The sequence below is a fragment of the Maniola hyperantus genome, chromosome 5 (assembly GCF_902806685.2).
Source record: "Maniola hyperantus chromosome 5, iAphHyp1.2, whole genome shotgun sequence".
Lineage (NCBI taxonomy): Eukaryota > Metazoa > Arthropoda > Insecta > Lepidoptera > Nymphalidae > Maniola > Maniola hyperantus.
In genome coordinates, this window is record NC_048540.1 from 9,363,922 (window position 1) to 9,382,571 (window position 18,650).

An 18,650-nucleotide genomic window follows, 5' to 3' on the forward strand; every position below is an offset into this window, starting at 1 on the left:
GACAATAAAATAGAAATAAAAAAATAATTGATCTAATGAAATAGTATACAAATGTTATATACAGTTCATGAGTAGGTATAACTAAGCTATTTACATGACAGTGACATTTCTATCAAATTATAAATATTATTATGTTATCCTAGAGAAGCTATAACAGCTGATGGGACTGCGCCCCCTGGTCCTTGTTGGATCTGGGGTTTGAATCCGTTCTCATCAGCTACGTAGGTGATGAGATACGTGACACCGTCAGGGCCAATCCATCCGTATTCCCCCCGGACTTCGAAGCCCTCATTTTCCGTTCCTTGATTCTTTAGCTGACCTTGTTCTTCGTGTTTACTGCCGTCGGATGTCTCCCACCTGTCAAAAGTTATATATTAACTAACTGAGATGAAATTGTGTTAAGCAATAACTCGTTTGCTTTTTGCTTGCTAATTAATCTTGCGGTTAGATGTTGCTTACACAAAATTGTACGAATCCAGACCAGCATTATTGGATTCATATCGTAAGATCTGCACGTCTTGAGGATTTTGTGGGGCAGCAGATACTGCACAAACCAAAAAAAGAACCAGGAGCTGTAAAAAAAGATATTTTGAGGTTCCACAGACAAGTTATTTCTACGGCACATCCAATATTGCACATTTCATTTCCTATACTAACCAATTTCATTGTTCTTATTGTTTTGTATCGTCTATATTCTTCAGAGAATACTTGGTGTATGGGGTGATTACGTATCCAAACGTCCCTCTTATATATGTAAGTATTTCTTCTATTACCAGGTTACAACATAGCGGCTGGGTCGTCGCGGTGGTTCTTATTAAGTTCAAAGCAAAAGCGCACCTTTACCTATAGCATATTATGTATTATAAAGCTTGTAAGTGCACTATGGTCATAAATTAGCATGCAAACATCCAATAAGACCTATGTAAGTTATTAAGTAATATAAAATTACAAAAGTCAATGTTAAAAGATCTTTCAAAAAGATTAATAGCCTCATATGGTGACAGAAGGGCTGCCTCATTTTTTGCGCAACGAACCAGCCTCGCTGTCCAGCGCGGAAATGCAGCCAGTATTCTTGGATCCATTCCACGCTGGTGTGAGATTTTGGGCGTTATATAGTGGGCTTTAATAGTGATGACTAATAAATGCATAATTTGTACAGTAACTAGATAAGGCAAGCTTAAGGTTTTATTGTAATACTAGCTTATGCTCGCGACTGCGTGCACTACACAAATTTGAAACCCCTATTTTACCCCCTTAGGGGTTGAATTTTTAAAAAATCCTTTCTTAACGGATGCCTGCGTCATAATACCTACATACTTGTATGCCAAATCTTCAGCCCGATCTGTTCAGTAGTTTGAGCTGTGCGTTGATAGATCAGTCAGTCAGTCTTTTCCTTTTATATATTTAGGTTTTCTATTAAAAATTAAAAAACAATTATTGTCTTCTCTGCTGGGGTAAAAAGTTAGTAAATGTTTACCAAATCGTAATTGGTTATCTACAGTTTTCACTACTTATTAATGTAATGACTTCGAGTTCACTTACAATCTTTGTGTGATTAACTTCTGGGGATTCTTCATAATATATTCTGCTTTGAACGTGGAAGATGTTCAAAAACTCAAACAAAGATCGCAGGATAATGTGTTAAAATGATAAAACTATTATAGTTGACAAGTTTACGTGAATCCATGTATTCATAGGTATCATATTTAAAAAAATCGTAGTGCGTGGGTACAGAAATAGTGTGGGTTTAAAATTATTTTATAATCTGTGTGTGTGAGTGACTGGTATTTTTTTTTGCATCAATTATTATCAGCAATATTCAGTGTGTTTGCCTTATTTTTACTTGCATCATAATGAGTGGGTATTTAGTATAACATAAAAATCAAATAAAACTTACTAAATGATATTAACAAATTGTTAATAGTACATTTAACCATTAAAAGTAGGTAACTATACTAATTGATAGCGCAAGTGGAACAAAATGTATTTTGTTTACACTGTTAAATTTTATTTAGATAGTAATCTTTAGTAATCTTCAGCCAAGTGTTCATTAGTATGTAGGTTCATCATACAGATGAAACATTCTCGTAAGGTTATGGGAACGTCAATCTGTTCAAGTGATTAACACGGCCTTTACGTTATTTTGTAAGTGGTCGACACTACACTGAAGATGATACTGCTGCTTCACACTGTTAAAATAACTCTTACTAAGGTAACAATAAAGATGGAAAAAATACAAAAAAGATTAGTTACACCTACCTATACAAAACATAATAATAATATTGTAGCGTCTGTACATTAATATGTTCATTTCATACAAATTTTTTAGAACCTGGTACTTTAAACTAAATATTTTTACAGAAATCTACTACAGCCACAGATAATATTAGCTTCTAAAATGTGTCTACATTATTGACTTTGATTTGATTGGAAGCAAACTACGTTTATAGTATTCCGGTATAAAAATGAAGGTCTCTCATACATACTTTCATCCCCTATTACCCTTTTAAGGGTAAAATTTTCAAAAATCGTGTAAGTAGTTCGTATTTTATTTTTAACCGAAAGATTGTTAATATTAGTTAAGTACCAACTTTTATCGATGTTACTTTAAAAATGATGAACTTTCATACAAACTTGCATCCCTTAAAACCCTCTTGTGGGATGCAATTCCAAAAATCTTTTCTTATTGGGTGCTTACATTATCAAAGGACCCAGTCTTTTATATTAGATGGTGACGCGAGGAAGCGCTTCAAGGAAACTTCTATTAATATTTTTGCCATCAAAAAAGTTTTGGAATGGCTGTGATAAAATGCCTAAACTAGTAAAGTCACAAGCTTTTACTAGTCTATCAAACCACAATTTTATGTTGATAATCGCGCGGAAAAGGCCAAGGTTTCGTTTTGCGCTGAATAATTTGTGCCCAATTGGATTCTGATGAGTCTTTTTGAAAAGTATGTACTTGGATGGATTATTAAGAACGTGAGAAAATGTTTAGTTGATGTGGTTTTTTTAAACCTCTTTAAATAGATAACAATACCCAAAGAATTTATACAAACCATATGTATCTCATAATTTATCTTACATATAAATGTACTTAACCAATGTTCTAGTTTCTTGCTGAATAAATGTATCAATTTATTCAGCAACAAACTAGCGATGCATGCGATTTTGTTCGCGTGGATTTAGATTTTTTAAATCCTGTGGTAAATCTTTTATTTTCGAGGTTAAAAAGTAGCCTTTGTCGCTCTCCAAGTCTTTAACTATATCTAATATCTATGCAAAAATCCCACCGATGCGTTGTTCCGTTGTGGCATGATTGAAGGACAAACCAACAAACAAACATGCTTTCAGATACCCTATAGGATTTCTTGACAGACGACAGACGGACATACAGACATACAGACAATGAAGTGATCCTATAAGGGTTACTTTTTTCTTTTGAGATACGGAACCCTCAAAATAGTTATGATATCGTCGTGTGTTGAACCAGTGCATGGCATGCCTGACCTCCAGTTGTAGACTTAATAATCTTGAAAGTGATTTAGATTTCCATACGATATCCGTAGAATTACTAATTTCTATAGAATATATATTTATATATTTCTAGCAGAAACAGCTGAAAACGGCAAGCGGCGCAAGTATGCCTCTCTTATAGAGAGTTACATTTTTGTGCCGTTTGCCGTGGAGACCCTGGGGCCATGGAGTCTTAGTGCTAAAAATTTTTTACGAGACATTTCACCGCGATTAATAGCCTCAACTGGTGACAGAAGGGCTGGCTCATTTTTTGCGCAGCGGATCAGCCTGGCTGTCCAGCGCGGAAATGCAGCCAGTATTCTTGGCACCATTCCACGCGGTCATGATTTATATAGTAATTAGATAAGGCTAGCTTTAAGTTTTATTGTATTAAAAAAAAAAAAAAAAAAATATTTCTATTATGTTACGATATAAACCATTTATTCTTTTTAGTCCCATCTAAATAAAATCGTAATCTTTTACGAATCCAGATTCAATGTGAGCAGCTGGTGGATTCCGGAATAGCTGCATTGATAATTTCAAGAATTTATGTTTTTATTTATTTATTTATAGACTAGCGTTTGGCTGCAATCAGACCTGCTGGCAAGTGATGATGCAGCCTAAGATGGAGCACGCTTGCCTAGAAGATGCCTATTCACTCTTTACTTGAAGGTACCCATATTATAATTGGAGGGGGAAACTAATCCTGGAAGGGCGTTCGAAATCATTAGAAATTATGAGGCAAATTACTTCGTACGTATCCGTGGAATTTTGACTACGTACGGGTGTAGACCTTGGCGATGCTTTGCGGTACGATAGTAGAAAGGTGAAGGAGGAACCAGGTCTAAAAGTTCATGGGCACACTCTCCATGGATCGAACTTTTTCTGTAACAATGCATTTTAGCATATAATAATAATAAATAATAAATTAATTCTTTATTAAGGCAACAGAGACCCATATTTTGTTAGTAGGTATAGACAATGCTTAAAAACTATGTTAGTATAATCATTTTATTATTATTTTATTTTTACAACAGCTATCATACTATAATAATAAATACAGTCACAATAAGGGTGCAAACAACAAGATTTTGGGATCACTTTCAAGCCCTCGTCCGGTCAACACTCTGCGTATTTACCGGACGAGAACTTGAATGAAATGCTGGAGAATTTTCGTATCCAGCTTTCCCGCCATCATGTTCAGGATACTGTTGGAGCTCGAACGCAGCCTTGCTAGGATGGATGACGTCCTTTTCCTTATATAGCGAGAGATTGTCAGCCAATCAGAGCTGATTGGGATCGTCGCACTGTAGCTGTCAAACTACTGCAGTAGGGCACCTAGGGCCCCGGATCACCTATCACCAGGTACGTTGTCTACGCCTATCACTAACTTATCCACTTATCGCGGTTGACTTCGATGAAATACGTTAACTCGATGCAATTGAATTCATAGCTTTCAAGAGTAAGGCCGACTGACTTGATTCGTTCGGCCTGAGTGAATCTTAAAAATACTTATAGCAATATATTTATAAACATTATTATTAGCATTTTTTATATTGTACAAGGTTTTTATGACATAAGCACTAACAATGTTAGGATTATATAATGTTTTACTGGCTCTACTATCTATTAGTGGGCAATTAAGATAATGCACGATGATACGAGATGTTATAAGGTCAAGTTTTTGGTCGTAATTCAAGTACATAATTATAGTTTGGAATGTGATCAACATATTTAAGTTACATAGCATCTTTTTCGGATGTAACATCCAAACCCATTAGACCTTTGAGCTGAAAATTAATTATTATTGTAACTATTTGTAACAAACGTATTGAAAAAGGCAAGCGGCGCAAGTATGCCTCTCTTATCGAGAGTTACATTTTGGTTCCGTTTGCCGTAGAGACCCTAGGGCCATGGAGTCTTAGTGCTAAAAAATTTTTACAAGACATTTCATCGCGATTAATAGCTTCATCTGTTGACATAAGAGCTGGCTCATTTTTTGCGCAACGGATCAGCCTGGCTGTCCAGTGCGGAAAACCTTCCAGTATTCATGATCGGTATAGTAATTAGGTAAGGTTAGCATTAAATTTTATTGTAATAATTTCATTTTTGATAGACTGTCAATAGATAAATACCATGAAGTAGGTAACTTTGTAGAAGTGTAGGTACCTACTGTTTACTGTTCCGAAAACCGTTGCTAACTATTAAATGTGGTGATTTAATTTATTTAACTGCGAAAGCTTTACATCCAAATTGCCAAATTTATTCAACAGCAATGGTTAGCTTACTCTTATATTATCCAATAAGAAATTAACACTCTGGTGATGAGAACTAATAGATTGCTAAATAGTTTAGACTAATTCTGACGAATTGGTGAAACTTAATCATTTTAAATATTTCAAAACTTTTATGATGCAGATCTTGTTCACTATTGCACAGACACATAGAACGTTATGATCGTAATTAACCGATATTAGCGAAATGAGAAATCACTATAATAGCTAACTGCTAATTTGTATTTTTCTAGAAGAGCTTATATATTTGCGCAATATTTTCGGAGGTTATTGTTGTTATTTTTATTTAGAACAATGCCTGCCATGAAAACATGGATTAGGTACGTAATTTATTAAATTATATGATGCTTCTTTGGTGAAACGATTTTCTTGATTTATTAATAATATTATTATAATAGTTACAAATACATTTTCTAATATAAAGTTCTTACAAGAATAAGAATAAATCTTATTGCATCAACTGTGCAGTAGGTACATGTTTAGAAGTTATAGGTACAATATAAAAAGTTTACATCTCAATATATAATTTGAGTGTTAGTGCATGATTCCTCAATCTATCTGCGTGAAACTCCGACATTAATATCTCAAAACAAGCTTTTAGCAGTTTTTTTCTTCAGTTATACGTTTTTACTGCACGTACATCCTAAAAGTCACAGTTCTGTTCAGTTACAGATGTGAACTTCTGATATCCGCATCAAGCATCCGCATCCGCAGATGTCAAAATATTAGTGTCCGCAACAAACCTGGTAGTTAGTGCTGCGTACGCTTTGCACGGAGAAGCAAGAGAAGTGGAGTAGAAGGTGTGGGGCAGAACTTTTCTCAACTCATACTACACTACAACAACGCACAGCTACAGTGTACAGTACATTATTAACAACTAGATGATGCCCGCGACTTCGTCTGCGTGGATTTAGGTTTTTAAAAAATCCTGGGGGAACTCTTCAATTTTCCGGGATAAAAAATAGCCTATGTCCTTCCCCGGGATGCAAGCTATCTCTGTCGGTTGAATGGTTGAGCCGTGAAAAGCTACATATCCAGTACGTCTCCTACAATTATATAAGCATTGCATTTGTTTGAGTAATATGCATGTGAACCATAGGTACTACAAAATAATGGTCGCAAATATAGGAAACGCACCTAAACAATAGATCATCTTAAAGAAAATAATGTGTTTGTTATGTAACTAGTAAATAGGTCTCTTTAAATTAAGGATTAACATACCTATCAATTACAAAAGAAACACTGTTGTGAATTTTTTGTTACGTAACAAGCATAACGAGATTATTCGCTTAGCATTACATCTTAGATAACATCATCACTTACGAAAAGGTACGATAACAAGCCCAATTATTCAAATCAGAAAATATAATATATTGAAGGCATTCTTTTCTCTTGTTTAGGATCGGGGCACTGATGAGTTGGTGATCTAGTTTAGCACGGCCACCATGGTCCAAGGTATTGATTCTATCTAACACCAGTAAGTACCATAGGTCAAACATATACATTTAGTGAAGTATAACCATAAAATTATTATTTCAGTAGCATCTTTTATAGAGAGAGAGAGCCAGCGCGTGCTAGACATTCCTTATTTTATAAAAGCTGAAAGTTTCTATGCATTATTGTCCCCAAAGAACCATCAGCGACTACGCAGTTTGGATCATGGTGGCTTTGGGAGATAACAGGTAGGTACTAAAGGTGTAAAAAATCTTACGTCAAATTATAAAGTCAATTTATAACCCCCGCCAGACACCTTTAAACGTTAATAATTTACTAAACTAAGGTGTCTGGCAGAGGGTTGTTACCAGCCACCATGATCCAAACAATCATCCAAACAAACGTTCCTCCCAGTGTTGAGGACAATACGAACAGAAACTTTCAGCTGTTATAAAACAAGGAAGGTCTGGCCGCACTGGTTCTTAGGCCATTACGTTCTTCTAAATTTATAAAAAGAGGCGACTGATTGATTGACTGATCTATCAACAGGTCAAACTACTGGACGTAACACCCTGAAATTTGGCATGCAGATAGTTATTATGACGTGGATGTCCACGTCATAAGCTAAGAAAGGGTTTTTTAAAAATTCAACGTCTAAGGGAATAAATAGGGGTTTAAAGTGTAGTTCATGTGAACGAAGTCGCGGGCATATGCTAGTCTTTTATGCCTAATGATATTGCTTAGTTTTTGCACCAAGAAATTGTGACTGTGAGAAAGCTGTTTATCGAAATGTTATTATACTCGTAAGTAGGTATAGATATACTTACCTACCTATGTCACGAAACCGAAAGTTTAAAGTTTAAATGATCATATCTATCAACGGAAATTGCATAGGCAGGTATGATGCTATGCGTCATTTATACAACACGATAAAATACGAAATCTACTACAAACGGTTATTAAGTTTAGAGAACAGATTTCAATATTATGAAAGACAAAAACCTTCACTAATTAATACGGGCGGTCAGACTAATATGGAACTCTTATATACATGTTTATTTATTTATCTTGGGTTTCGAAGTGCTGGACAGTTTATCGTTTGCAATGATACTTATGTATGTGAAAAGGTCAAACTAATGGTAATTCCAAAAATATAATTTTCATTAATTGATAATATTATGCTGTAGAGAATGCAATCGGAGTGCGAGAGGTTACTTAGTTTTTTTAAAGAAGATTAGCCATGTTGATTAATCATGACTAATAAAATTTCCCCTCCAACTAATCCTAAAGCTTGTGCTAGGAGTACGTACGAAAATAGTGCAACGGGTGGGGTTTGAACCGCCGACCTTTCGGAATTCAGTCTGCTTAAGAGTTGAGCTCGTTACGGGGTATCCACGCAAGCTGTAAATTGACCAGGGATTTGACTATCGAGTCGAAGAGTCAAAGAGAGTTCCTTTTCTCGATTGCGAAGTGTCATGATTTGTGTGATACATGTGTCGAGCAAGTTATTAATAATATTACCGGTCAATAAATATGCATATTTTTGAATACATAATGACAGGTAGCTCACACAGTGGAAGTGGAAGCACTCTGTAGTTGAAGTAAGAATTATGATGTAAAACAAAAATCGAGTGCATGTTTAAATAATTTAAATTCTTATTGTACAATATTTGCATCTATGTATATCAAAAAGAGGCAACTATTCTGTCAAGTTCATCCTCAGTGAAGCAGAGTAACATGAAACAGAAGACTCTGCGGCGATCGATGTGGCTCTCTTTGTTCGGTGACATGTAGTATTGGTCTTCTTCAGGTGAATATCGGTCCATGTCCACACTACACATCTAGGGATTTGACAAGACAATTTGAAATGTTAATTATTTCAGAGAATTCTATTCAGCGCTGAAATGCATCCAGTATTTTTGATACCATTTTACACAGATTAGTTATAATAGCCAGGGCCAATCTATATTTTATTATATAAAAACTGACTGACAGATAGACCATATTTATATCTATACGTTTGATTTGGTTGGTATAAGTGTTAAAATAAAATAAAATAAATTTGACAAAAAAAATTGGCTTCGAACTTGTAAATTATAGTTAGTTACCTACAGTAGATGCTTACTTGTAAACGTTACGAACACGATAGATTGCAAGATGGCACAACTATGCCCTTTCTCTTTGACCCACGAGCATCACGAGCCACCGTTCACATATTGCTCGATGCTCAAGATACAGTCAGAGATAGATCACCACTGTATTAATTATAACACCTCTCCTTTTTAGGGTTCCGTAGTAAACAAGGAACCCTTAGTTTCGCCATGTCCGTTTGTCTGTCCGTCCATCCTCGGTTAATCTCAGAGACTATTAGTGCTAAAAATCTGTAATTTGGCATGGGTATAAATATTAATCACGTCGACAAAGTGGTGAAATAAAATTGTGATAAAAAAATTTTTTAGGGTAGCTCCCCTACATGTAAAGTGGGGATGACTTTTTTCTCGTCTGTACCCCATAGTGTGGGTTGTCGTTGAATAGGTATTTTAAAAATACTGTACTGTACTTTGGAAAATATGATGTTTTATAATGCTAATTTTTATTAGAGTCAAGTGCCCCCCCTCCCCCTTATCAGTCAAATGGTAGTATATAGGAACGTGTAAAAATTCACAGCAGTAGTATATATAATCAATTTTAAAGGAAAACTATCATGGCTAAGTCGTGACTACTGAACCCTACACTGCGCGTGGCCCGCCACGCACTTGGCCGGTTTTATGTTCGGTAGTTCAGCTAGATTCAAAGTTCAAGGATTTTGAAATATCATAACCTATATAAACCATATTAAAATCTTAAACTAAATCCTGTTAGGTACGCACTTTTTTCTGAAAACCACAATCAAAACGCCAGTAGGTAACTACCAATACCTATTTGACTTACTTTTCCTTCTTCCTTATTATAACATGTCAATTCTTCGAAGTGACTATTAATTTTAGCCTTAGGGTTTTTATAATAATTCTTCAGTTCTTTGTAACGGCCCAAGTGCTACAAAAAAGGGATGTTATTGATATTAGGTTTGCGTTTAGGTAAGTGCAATCTCAAGTAATGATGTAACTTATGTCTGTCGAAATACGCCTTACCTGGATCAGATATACTTAGTACCGAAACTGCATGACTTTGAACTTTGACTTAAGGAACTGCACCTTTACAGTGCCATGATTTTTTTTGATACAATATCTACAGTCAGCCAACTCTATGTAACGTATATTATAATCCATACTAATCCGTACTAATATTATAAATGCGAAAGTGTATCTGTCTGTCTGTGTCTGTCTGTCTGTCTGTCTGCTAGCTTTTCACGACTCAACCGTTCAACCGATTTTGACGAAATTTGGTACAGAGATAGCTTGCATCCCGGGGAAGGACATATAGGCTACTTTTTATCCCGGAAAATTAAACAGTTCCCATGGGATTTTCAAAAACCTAAATCCACGCGAACGAAGTCGTGGGCAACATCTAGTAGTACATAAAATTACAAATAAGATGAAAAATAAATATACTTACTTCTGGATCTAAAACTCCACTTTTCCTGATAGTATCTTGAGGAAATTCACTGGCAAATATTCTTCTCAGCTCCACGTCTTCACTTAAATATAAAAACAATTGTTTTGCTTTAAAAAAACAAAAATGGGTATTCTTAATAATAATTGTATTTCAAAATTACTCACTAAGTATAAATTACTCCATTACTTAGCCTTATATTGTATTGAAGTACCTAGAAAAGTTCCATTAAATCACATAATTGTCCAGTTCATCTCTTAGTGTATCATTTGACTAAAGCACGGAAAGAAAAGAAGAAGACTATCTTAAGATGCATACTATTAATATTATGATTTTTGTTAAGATCCTTGGTTCAAAAGTGGAACTGGAGGAGACCTGGACAAAGTTGTAGATAATGATATTTCAAAATATTCTAAAAGTTAGGTATGCAATTCACGTAACTCACAAAATACGGCAAAAGGTAAATTGCTAATTTCCACATAGTATTTATGACAAATAAACTTCAGCGCCTAGTTCTCGTTGATTCAAAGTATTACCCATTGCAAAACAGGCAATTTCATTTTTGCGAATATGCGTAAATTGAATTTATCGTAATAACCTACCTGTAATATAAACTATAATTTAACTGCAATGTGAGTTGAGGAGCTGGCGAACAAATATTTAAATTTTTAGTTTGAACCATTATTCATGATTGTCTTTATTTTTTAAATGTGGATAGTTTTTCATAATTATAACTTCCAAAATTTTGTATTTTTTATTTAATATTTTTTTAAACGTTATTGTTTGCTTTTATATGTTGTTGTCTCTAATATATTTTGTTTATCTCTTTCTCGGTATACTACAGTGAATAAATATATCCTACTCAAACTTTTGACTTGGTCGGAGGCCAGCTCTTAATAATAGTTTTTCACTATTAGGAAATCAGACTTTATTAGCCACGGCCATTATACCCACGTTAGATTTTATAGGTTACCCCAAGAACTCTGTTATACCTGTAGATACTTTTATATTATCTACCTATCCTGAGCTCAAATAAAAATGCTGTGTGTTATTGTGGGATGCCTGACAGAAGCGAACATGTTATGTATTTTGATTTGCTCACCTCTGTAGGCGTCTTATGGCCACGTTTTTCATTTCTTTGTTTCTAATCTTATTTTGTCCAGGCTGGTTTACCAAATATAGCAGACACGATGCTTTTAGCATAAGCGATTGACAATTTTGCGACTGCATCGATGCGTCTTCGCTTTTGACGATTGTCTGCGTTCGATCGCTGTACTAAAATCACGCGTTTTAGGGATTGTTTTGGTGCTGCATCACGTTTTTACGACTTGCTGCGTCCAATTGGTGTATTGAAATCGCGCGTTTTGGCGTTTGATGAACTTCCCAAACACCACATAATTGCTGCGACTGGAGCTTGTATGTGTGCGGAGTGGAGCGTTCAATCGCAGCATCAAGCTACTGAAAAACAACTGAATTGCCGATAGCTGATGCTAAAAGTATCCATTCTATTATGGCCCTAAGGAGCATAGGTACCTTCAAAATTAAACAACTTCAAAATTATTTAAAATTTTATTAGTTACTAAATTTTAGTTTAAATAATTCGCCTATCGTTAAATCTGATATTGTCCGTTTGTGGTCGATAGCCGTTCGCGTCGGCTACATACCGCACTAAGTGCTGACGTCCTTCAGGATCTATGTAACCATATTCACCTCGTACAACATATCCACGCCCATCTTTGTTAATAATACCTCCCTCCTCTTTTCGAAATGTTCCATCTTTAGTTGCAAACCTGTAAATAAAATTAGATGAATTCTAGCTGATGCCCGAGACTTTGTACGCGTGGATATAGGTTTTTAAAAATCCCGTAGGAACTCTTTGATTTTCCGGGATAAAAAGTAGCCTATGTCACTCTCCAGGTGACTAACCCATGCAACTAATACCCATGCAAAAAATCTCGTCAATCCGTTGTGACGTGGTTGAAGGACTAACCATAACCAACAAACCAACTAACCAATAGTGATTTTGGTTTACTTAATTAGGAGTCATTTAGGCCAAAATATTAATAACATGCAAATAAATGTCACAAATGCCACATGGCCACAGCCCATAAATAATATAATTTTAAAACTAGTTTGGGTATTTATTAAAACCAGTTTTAAAACTGATCTTTAAATAATAAATGTATGGAATTTCTACTAATATGTTTTATCGTGGTAAAAAAATTAAAACCTATTGGAAACCATAATTTTGTTATTCTCTAATGGGTTATAAAAATTAATAATAGAATTAATAGTACTAATATTATAAATGTGAAAGTGTGGATGTTTGGTACTCAATCACGCAAAAGCGGCTGAACGGATTAGGATGAAATTTGGAATGGAGATAGATTTTACCCTGGATTAACACATAGCTTTTATCCCGCAAAATCAAAGAGTTCCCGCGGGATTTGAAAGATGTAAATCCACGCGAATGAAGTCGTGGGCATCAGCTAGTAATAATTAATAAATAATTCATGTTTGCATCCAGATTATTGCACTTCAAAGCACTAAATACTGCGCCCCTCCAAGGTGGTTGCAGACGAGTGACTAGAAAAGCCACAATGAAGTTGTGCCATAACTAAAAAGCGGTTAGTAAAAGTAGTTTTGAATTGTCGCCAAAAAATGTGGGACTTTTCAAAAACTAATATTTCCAAAAAATGATGCTACATACATAGGACCAAGATTTTTAGTTTTTAACACAAACCTATGCACAAACTTTTTTTGGAAACATTAGTTTTTCTAAAGTCCTCCGGTTTTTTTTGCACTAACTCTAATACTATTTTTTACAGGTATAGGACTTCAGAGTTAGTATAGACATAATAGTATACAGAAGTACCATAAGGTAGGTACACTAAGCTTAAAGTCACGTTTTAATTTTGAAATATTATTTTGCAAATTATCTGATGCTAGATTGACAAAATAAGTTTAACGTAAGTACCTAAACTGACCGATTGTCGCTGAACTGCGCAATTCTGTAGCTTAGATTCACACAATACGCGAGCGATTTGTACCTATTGTTGGGTACATGACAGGTGTCAATTCGTCAGATTAACAGACAGATTTCAAGTGTATTTATATACGTAATCGTCAAGAGAAAAGATGATATGCTTTATAACACGTAAAATTTAACTCCTCACGCGCCATTTTAACTCTTTGTGTCAAAGTTCATGTCAAAGGACGATTTTAGTCCTTATTTTAAAGGTGAACCGTATTTTTGACAGTTGACCCATAGAGTTAAAATTGCGGGTGAAGAGTCATTTTTACGGACTTCGTACCTGATTAATATTTATTGGGTACCTACCTAGTTATTAGTATTACCTATTCTACAACAGTTGAAGTTTATTTCTATTGCAGTTAAAGCTGTAGTTTGCATCAAGAAGTAATGTATAGTATCTCAAGTACACACTTGCTTTTTGAGCTTCATATTAGACAGATTTATCTCGGGACCCACACATAAAATATACTTACTCAAAGCTGTACGTTCCAAAACCATTATTGTTGTACACGAGCTTTTTTATTTGTCGTTCCATGCTAGCTGATCTCGGTAAATATACAATAGTAACACAGAAGATGGCTGCGAAAAAGCAGAAGCGCACGCCCTTTACCTGAATAACAGAAAACACAAAATGTCAAGGCCAACGGCTGAGGAACGAGCATTATTTACCGAGAAATGCATGTGAATAAAAAACGAGCTAATAAAAGGATCTAAATGCTGATATTTTAATCAACCGGACTAGAGCTCTAGCTCTAGTCCGGTTGATTAAAATAACGTGACCTACGTTTAAGCAGTCGTGTATGCGAAATTAACGATTATTTTAAGGATGTCTTCCACTTCGACGCATCTTCTTAGAGAAGGCATGCCGTGTAGAGACGGCTAATAAATCTACTGAAAAATTAGTCCAATTAGGAACGAAAGATATTATCCGTTTCTACAAAAGTATACCTAATTACTTACCGGTACTACACAAAGTGCTCAGCCTGTTTCGTGCATCTGATTTAAAATGTTGTGTTAAATTGATATTTTATTTAAAACGAATTGACAAAATATCCAGAAAAACCAAGACTGCCAAAGGCTTTAAATGGAAAAAAAATGTCAATCTTATTTATATTCTATATGGGCTGACTGAGAACCACCTAAACTCATAAATTCAACGATACTTTCTTCAACTCACCATGATTTGGAAATGCTTTTTCCCACTGTGTGTCCAAGTAAACTGCGATATCGGTCCAACTGTCTACACCTTATATCCAGTTCTTCAAGAATGTCAAGTCTGGACTTCATTCCTTTACAAACAATGCGACTCCAAGGACTCTATCATGTCATTGACACCATCACACTTGTTACGTAAACACTGGAATGGCTTTTACAATTGATTGGCTAAAAACTCGTAACGTAATTGCCTGTGTTTGCCGCAAGTCTATTACAGAAACGCATAAATTATCTGGGGACCAGTATGAGTCTAGTGAAAAATTCTTCAATCGACAGAGCAAAGAGTCTAAAGGAACTGACGGCGTTAATTCTGCTAATATTATCCTACTAATCGTACTACTAGTAATATTATAAATATGAAGGTATGTTTGCTTGTTGGTTTGTCCTTCGATCATGCTGCAACGGAGCAATGAATCAATGCGAATTTTTGAATGGGTACAGTTAAAGGCCTGGAATGTGACTTAGGCAGCTTAGGCTGCTTGTATGCCGGGATATCAAAGATTGATTGCCTACGGGATTTTTACTACCTAAATTCACGCGGATTTATGAGCGTCATTTGATGATACAAGAATATTACACATCAAACTAAAATATGAAAATTACTCAATGATACTTTGAAATCTGATGTTATAAGTAATAAGTACGCGTTATCGATACAAGAATTGAATTGAAGAATTGAAATCTCAAAGGAATTGAAGAATTGAAGATTGCGATCCCAAAAATTCCTACCATTATTATTTTTATTAATGGATAGGGGGCATGATCCTCATTCCTCAGCAATGTCTTAAGAATACGACGTAGAAAAAATTTAACATATTGTATTCAATCCTTAAGAAAATAATAGTTTTTTCCACAAAAAGTCATATGTTTACTTATAGTTTTCCGGGTGCATAATTATTATTAACTAGCTGATGCCCGCGACTTCGTCCGCGTGGAGTTACTTTTTTCAAAATCCCGCAGGAACTCTTTCAATTTCCGTGATAAAAAGTAGCCGATGTGTCAATCCAGAGTATAATCTATCTTCATTCCAAATTTCAGTCAAATCCGTCTAGTAGTTTTTGCGTTATTGAGTAACAAACATCCAAACATCCACACTTTCCCATTTATAATATTAGTAGGATTAATAAAGCCCTTCCGACCGAATTTCGGTCACGACTCACGACCTACGCGGCGGTCTGCCTCCATAGTGATGAGCCTACTGCGCGGAAAATGTTATAGTGCACAAAATATATGTACGCAAACACAGGTGCTCTCTCTACCCCCGCACTCTCATGGGACGGAATCCAACACGATCGGAGAGAGATCAGACGCAGGACCGAAGGCTTTACGTGATTTCCGAGGCACATCATTATTGATTATACAAATATCGTATACTTCTTTCAGGTGAGCTTTTTTCATAACATATTTCTTTAGCTACCTTCTAAAATAAAATAAAACATCCTTCAATAATTTGTCTGGCATGCTGCTCTGTTTTTAAGTCTATCTCCCAAAACAGGTATTTTAATTCTTATTTATTATTATTAGATATACATATACCTTATTATAGTATTTGTGGTCTACCCCAATTAACATAATATTCGTTAATAAAAGACTTAATGCCAAACTTTTTGCATAACCTTGTTCTGGCCAGTGCCGTTTCCTTATCAAAAAGCTGGCAAACCACGGAGCATTGCATATTTATGAGAGACGAAAATTATCCTGATACTATAGGCTTAGCCTTAGATTTTTGTTGCTTCATGTATATGATTAGGTCTACAGTTTGTTATCACCTTAATTTTAGCACTAGACATTGAATACTTCAATAAAAATGCTCTTGGTAGTTAGCATATTTATTATATTTTTATTCGTACCTACAAAAATGTTAAGCTTGCCAATTGCTATCCCGACAAAGGAAGCGTTGAATTATGTGCTTTCCCTATTTTCCAAGTAGCGTTGCAACAACGTTCGGAGGTACACCTAGAGCAGGCATATCAACCTAAAAAAGAAACAGAACAAAATTGGTAAAAGTAACTAATTCAGATTCAGTTCCATTGCATGCGGCTAAATTTACGTTACGATCATCGTTAATTCATTGCCAATGAAAAATAAACTAGTTTGCATGAGTCAGTCTTATACCTCGATGATTAAACTTTAAGGTAAAATTTTAGTTCAAAGTCAACAAACCCTGGCTTGGGTAACCTATTTTCTTTTATTGATGGTCAAAGTTTGACTGTAATTTAATTTTAACCACCTATCATGCACCTAGACGTGACATGAACGGTGTCATAGAGCACTTATTAATATGGTGATGGTAAAATACCAACGCCATTCGTCTATACTATTCGTCTGGCACTTAAATATATTTAAGCCAACCAGAAGGGCCCCAGTATTTTTAACAGCATCCAATAATATAAGTTGTGTATAGAAATAACTTCAAATAAAATATACTTAATAAAAATAGTTGATTAGAGTGTTTCCCTAAAAATTTTACTTTCCGTCCAAAGGTAAACGATCGTATTATTGCATTACCAAGGCTAGTGGGTTTAGCAAATCATATTAGCTATGTTATAGCATATAAGTCCCGCAAATTGCTAATGCGCGTGGCCGCCATTTTAGTGACGTCAGCACTAGACTAAAGTTTCGAACAATCAGTACATTTTTATTTCGGCTGACGTCAAAATAACGTCATTTCGATGTTAAGCTGACATGCTTCCAGCGCAATAGCAATTTGCGGGACTTATAACAACAATTAAATTATTAATGTCACATGAATACTTATTACGGGCTTTGGCGGCGAAATGTTATATCCATTTTCTCCAGCTGTGTATTCAACTATTTCTTCTTGACCTTCTGTATTAAAGTAAGTATAACGACCAATGACTAAGATATACTCATCTGGTTGGCCTTCATTAACAATTGATCCTGTTTCTTCTCTCGTTATTCCGTTTGATGTCTTGAAACTGCAAATTACATCAGACTAAGTAGCAAAAACTGTATACTTAATAGGTAACGTGGATGAAATCTATTACATTTGGGCAATAATTGTGCTTAGCAAAACCAATCTTCACAACTGTAGTTAGTTACGTACCTAAATTCGTAATTTCCCTTTTCATCGATTGTATATTCATTATTTAATATTTTCGCTTCACTGTCCTTCGCTAAAGGGACAGCAGTAGCCAAAACGATTAAAGAACAAACAACTAATAAACAACGCGCCTAAAATATAAACAAAATTTATAAATATAATATTTATATAACACCTAACTACTTATTAACGACCTAGCATAAGCATTATTATACCTTGAACATTTTGTTCAAATAATAATTATGCTGAAACTGAGATAGGTAAGAAACGCAGACTTCTACACTCCTTGAAGGTTTGTATAATGGATGATGATTTTATGTTTATAACGTTGCTTTTATGCAAACATTTTTATAAAAGCCGAGTTACCTGATACAACCAGGTAGACTTATTTAGAAAATCTACATAAATCTAATTCCCAAAGACATACAGTATGCTAAGCATTATTTAAGCACTAAATACAAATAAATAAAAGTCTTCTAGGAAGATACATTATTATTACTTGAAACTACCTACCTACTTGATTCTGTGGTTTACAAATTGATGA

At 35.0% G+C, this 18,650-nt stretch overlaps 2 protein-coding genes across 2 annotated transcripts; both read right to left on the reverse strand.

The window, feature by feature from the left end:
- Positions 1-134: 134 nt before the first annotated feature.
- On the reverse strand, positions 135-15,228 carry LOC117982137 (uncharacterized). Its single transcript, XM_034968431.1, has 11 exons — positions 15,005-15,228; positions 14,301-14,437; positions 12,417-12,583; positions 11,906-11,950; positions 11,230-11,261; positions 10,961-11,007; positions 10,797-10,878; positions 10,173-10,277; positions 8,993-9,082; positions 460-572; positions 135-357 (listed from the first exon to the last, which is right to left on the reverse strand). Exons 1-11 carry the CDS (start codon positions 15,005-15,007, stop codon positions 135-137), a joined length of 1,044 nt encoding a protein of 347 aa, XP_034824322.1. The 5' UTR covers positions 15,008-15,228.
- A 1,729-nt stretch (positions 15,229-16,957) lies between these two features.
- Positions 16,958-18,330, reverse strand: LOC117982557 (endocuticle structural glycoprotein SgAbd-5-like). The gene is made up of 4 exons (XM_034968921.2): positions 18,322-18,330; positions 18,110-18,237; positions 17,804-17,981; positions 16,958-17,017 (listed from the first exon to the last, which is right to left on the reverse strand). Exons 1-4 carry the CDS (start codon positions 18,328-18,330, stop codon positions 16,958-16,960), a joined length of 375 nt encoding a protein of 124 aa, XP_034824812.1.
- Between the last annotated feature and the right edge of the window lie 320 nt (positions 18,331-18,650).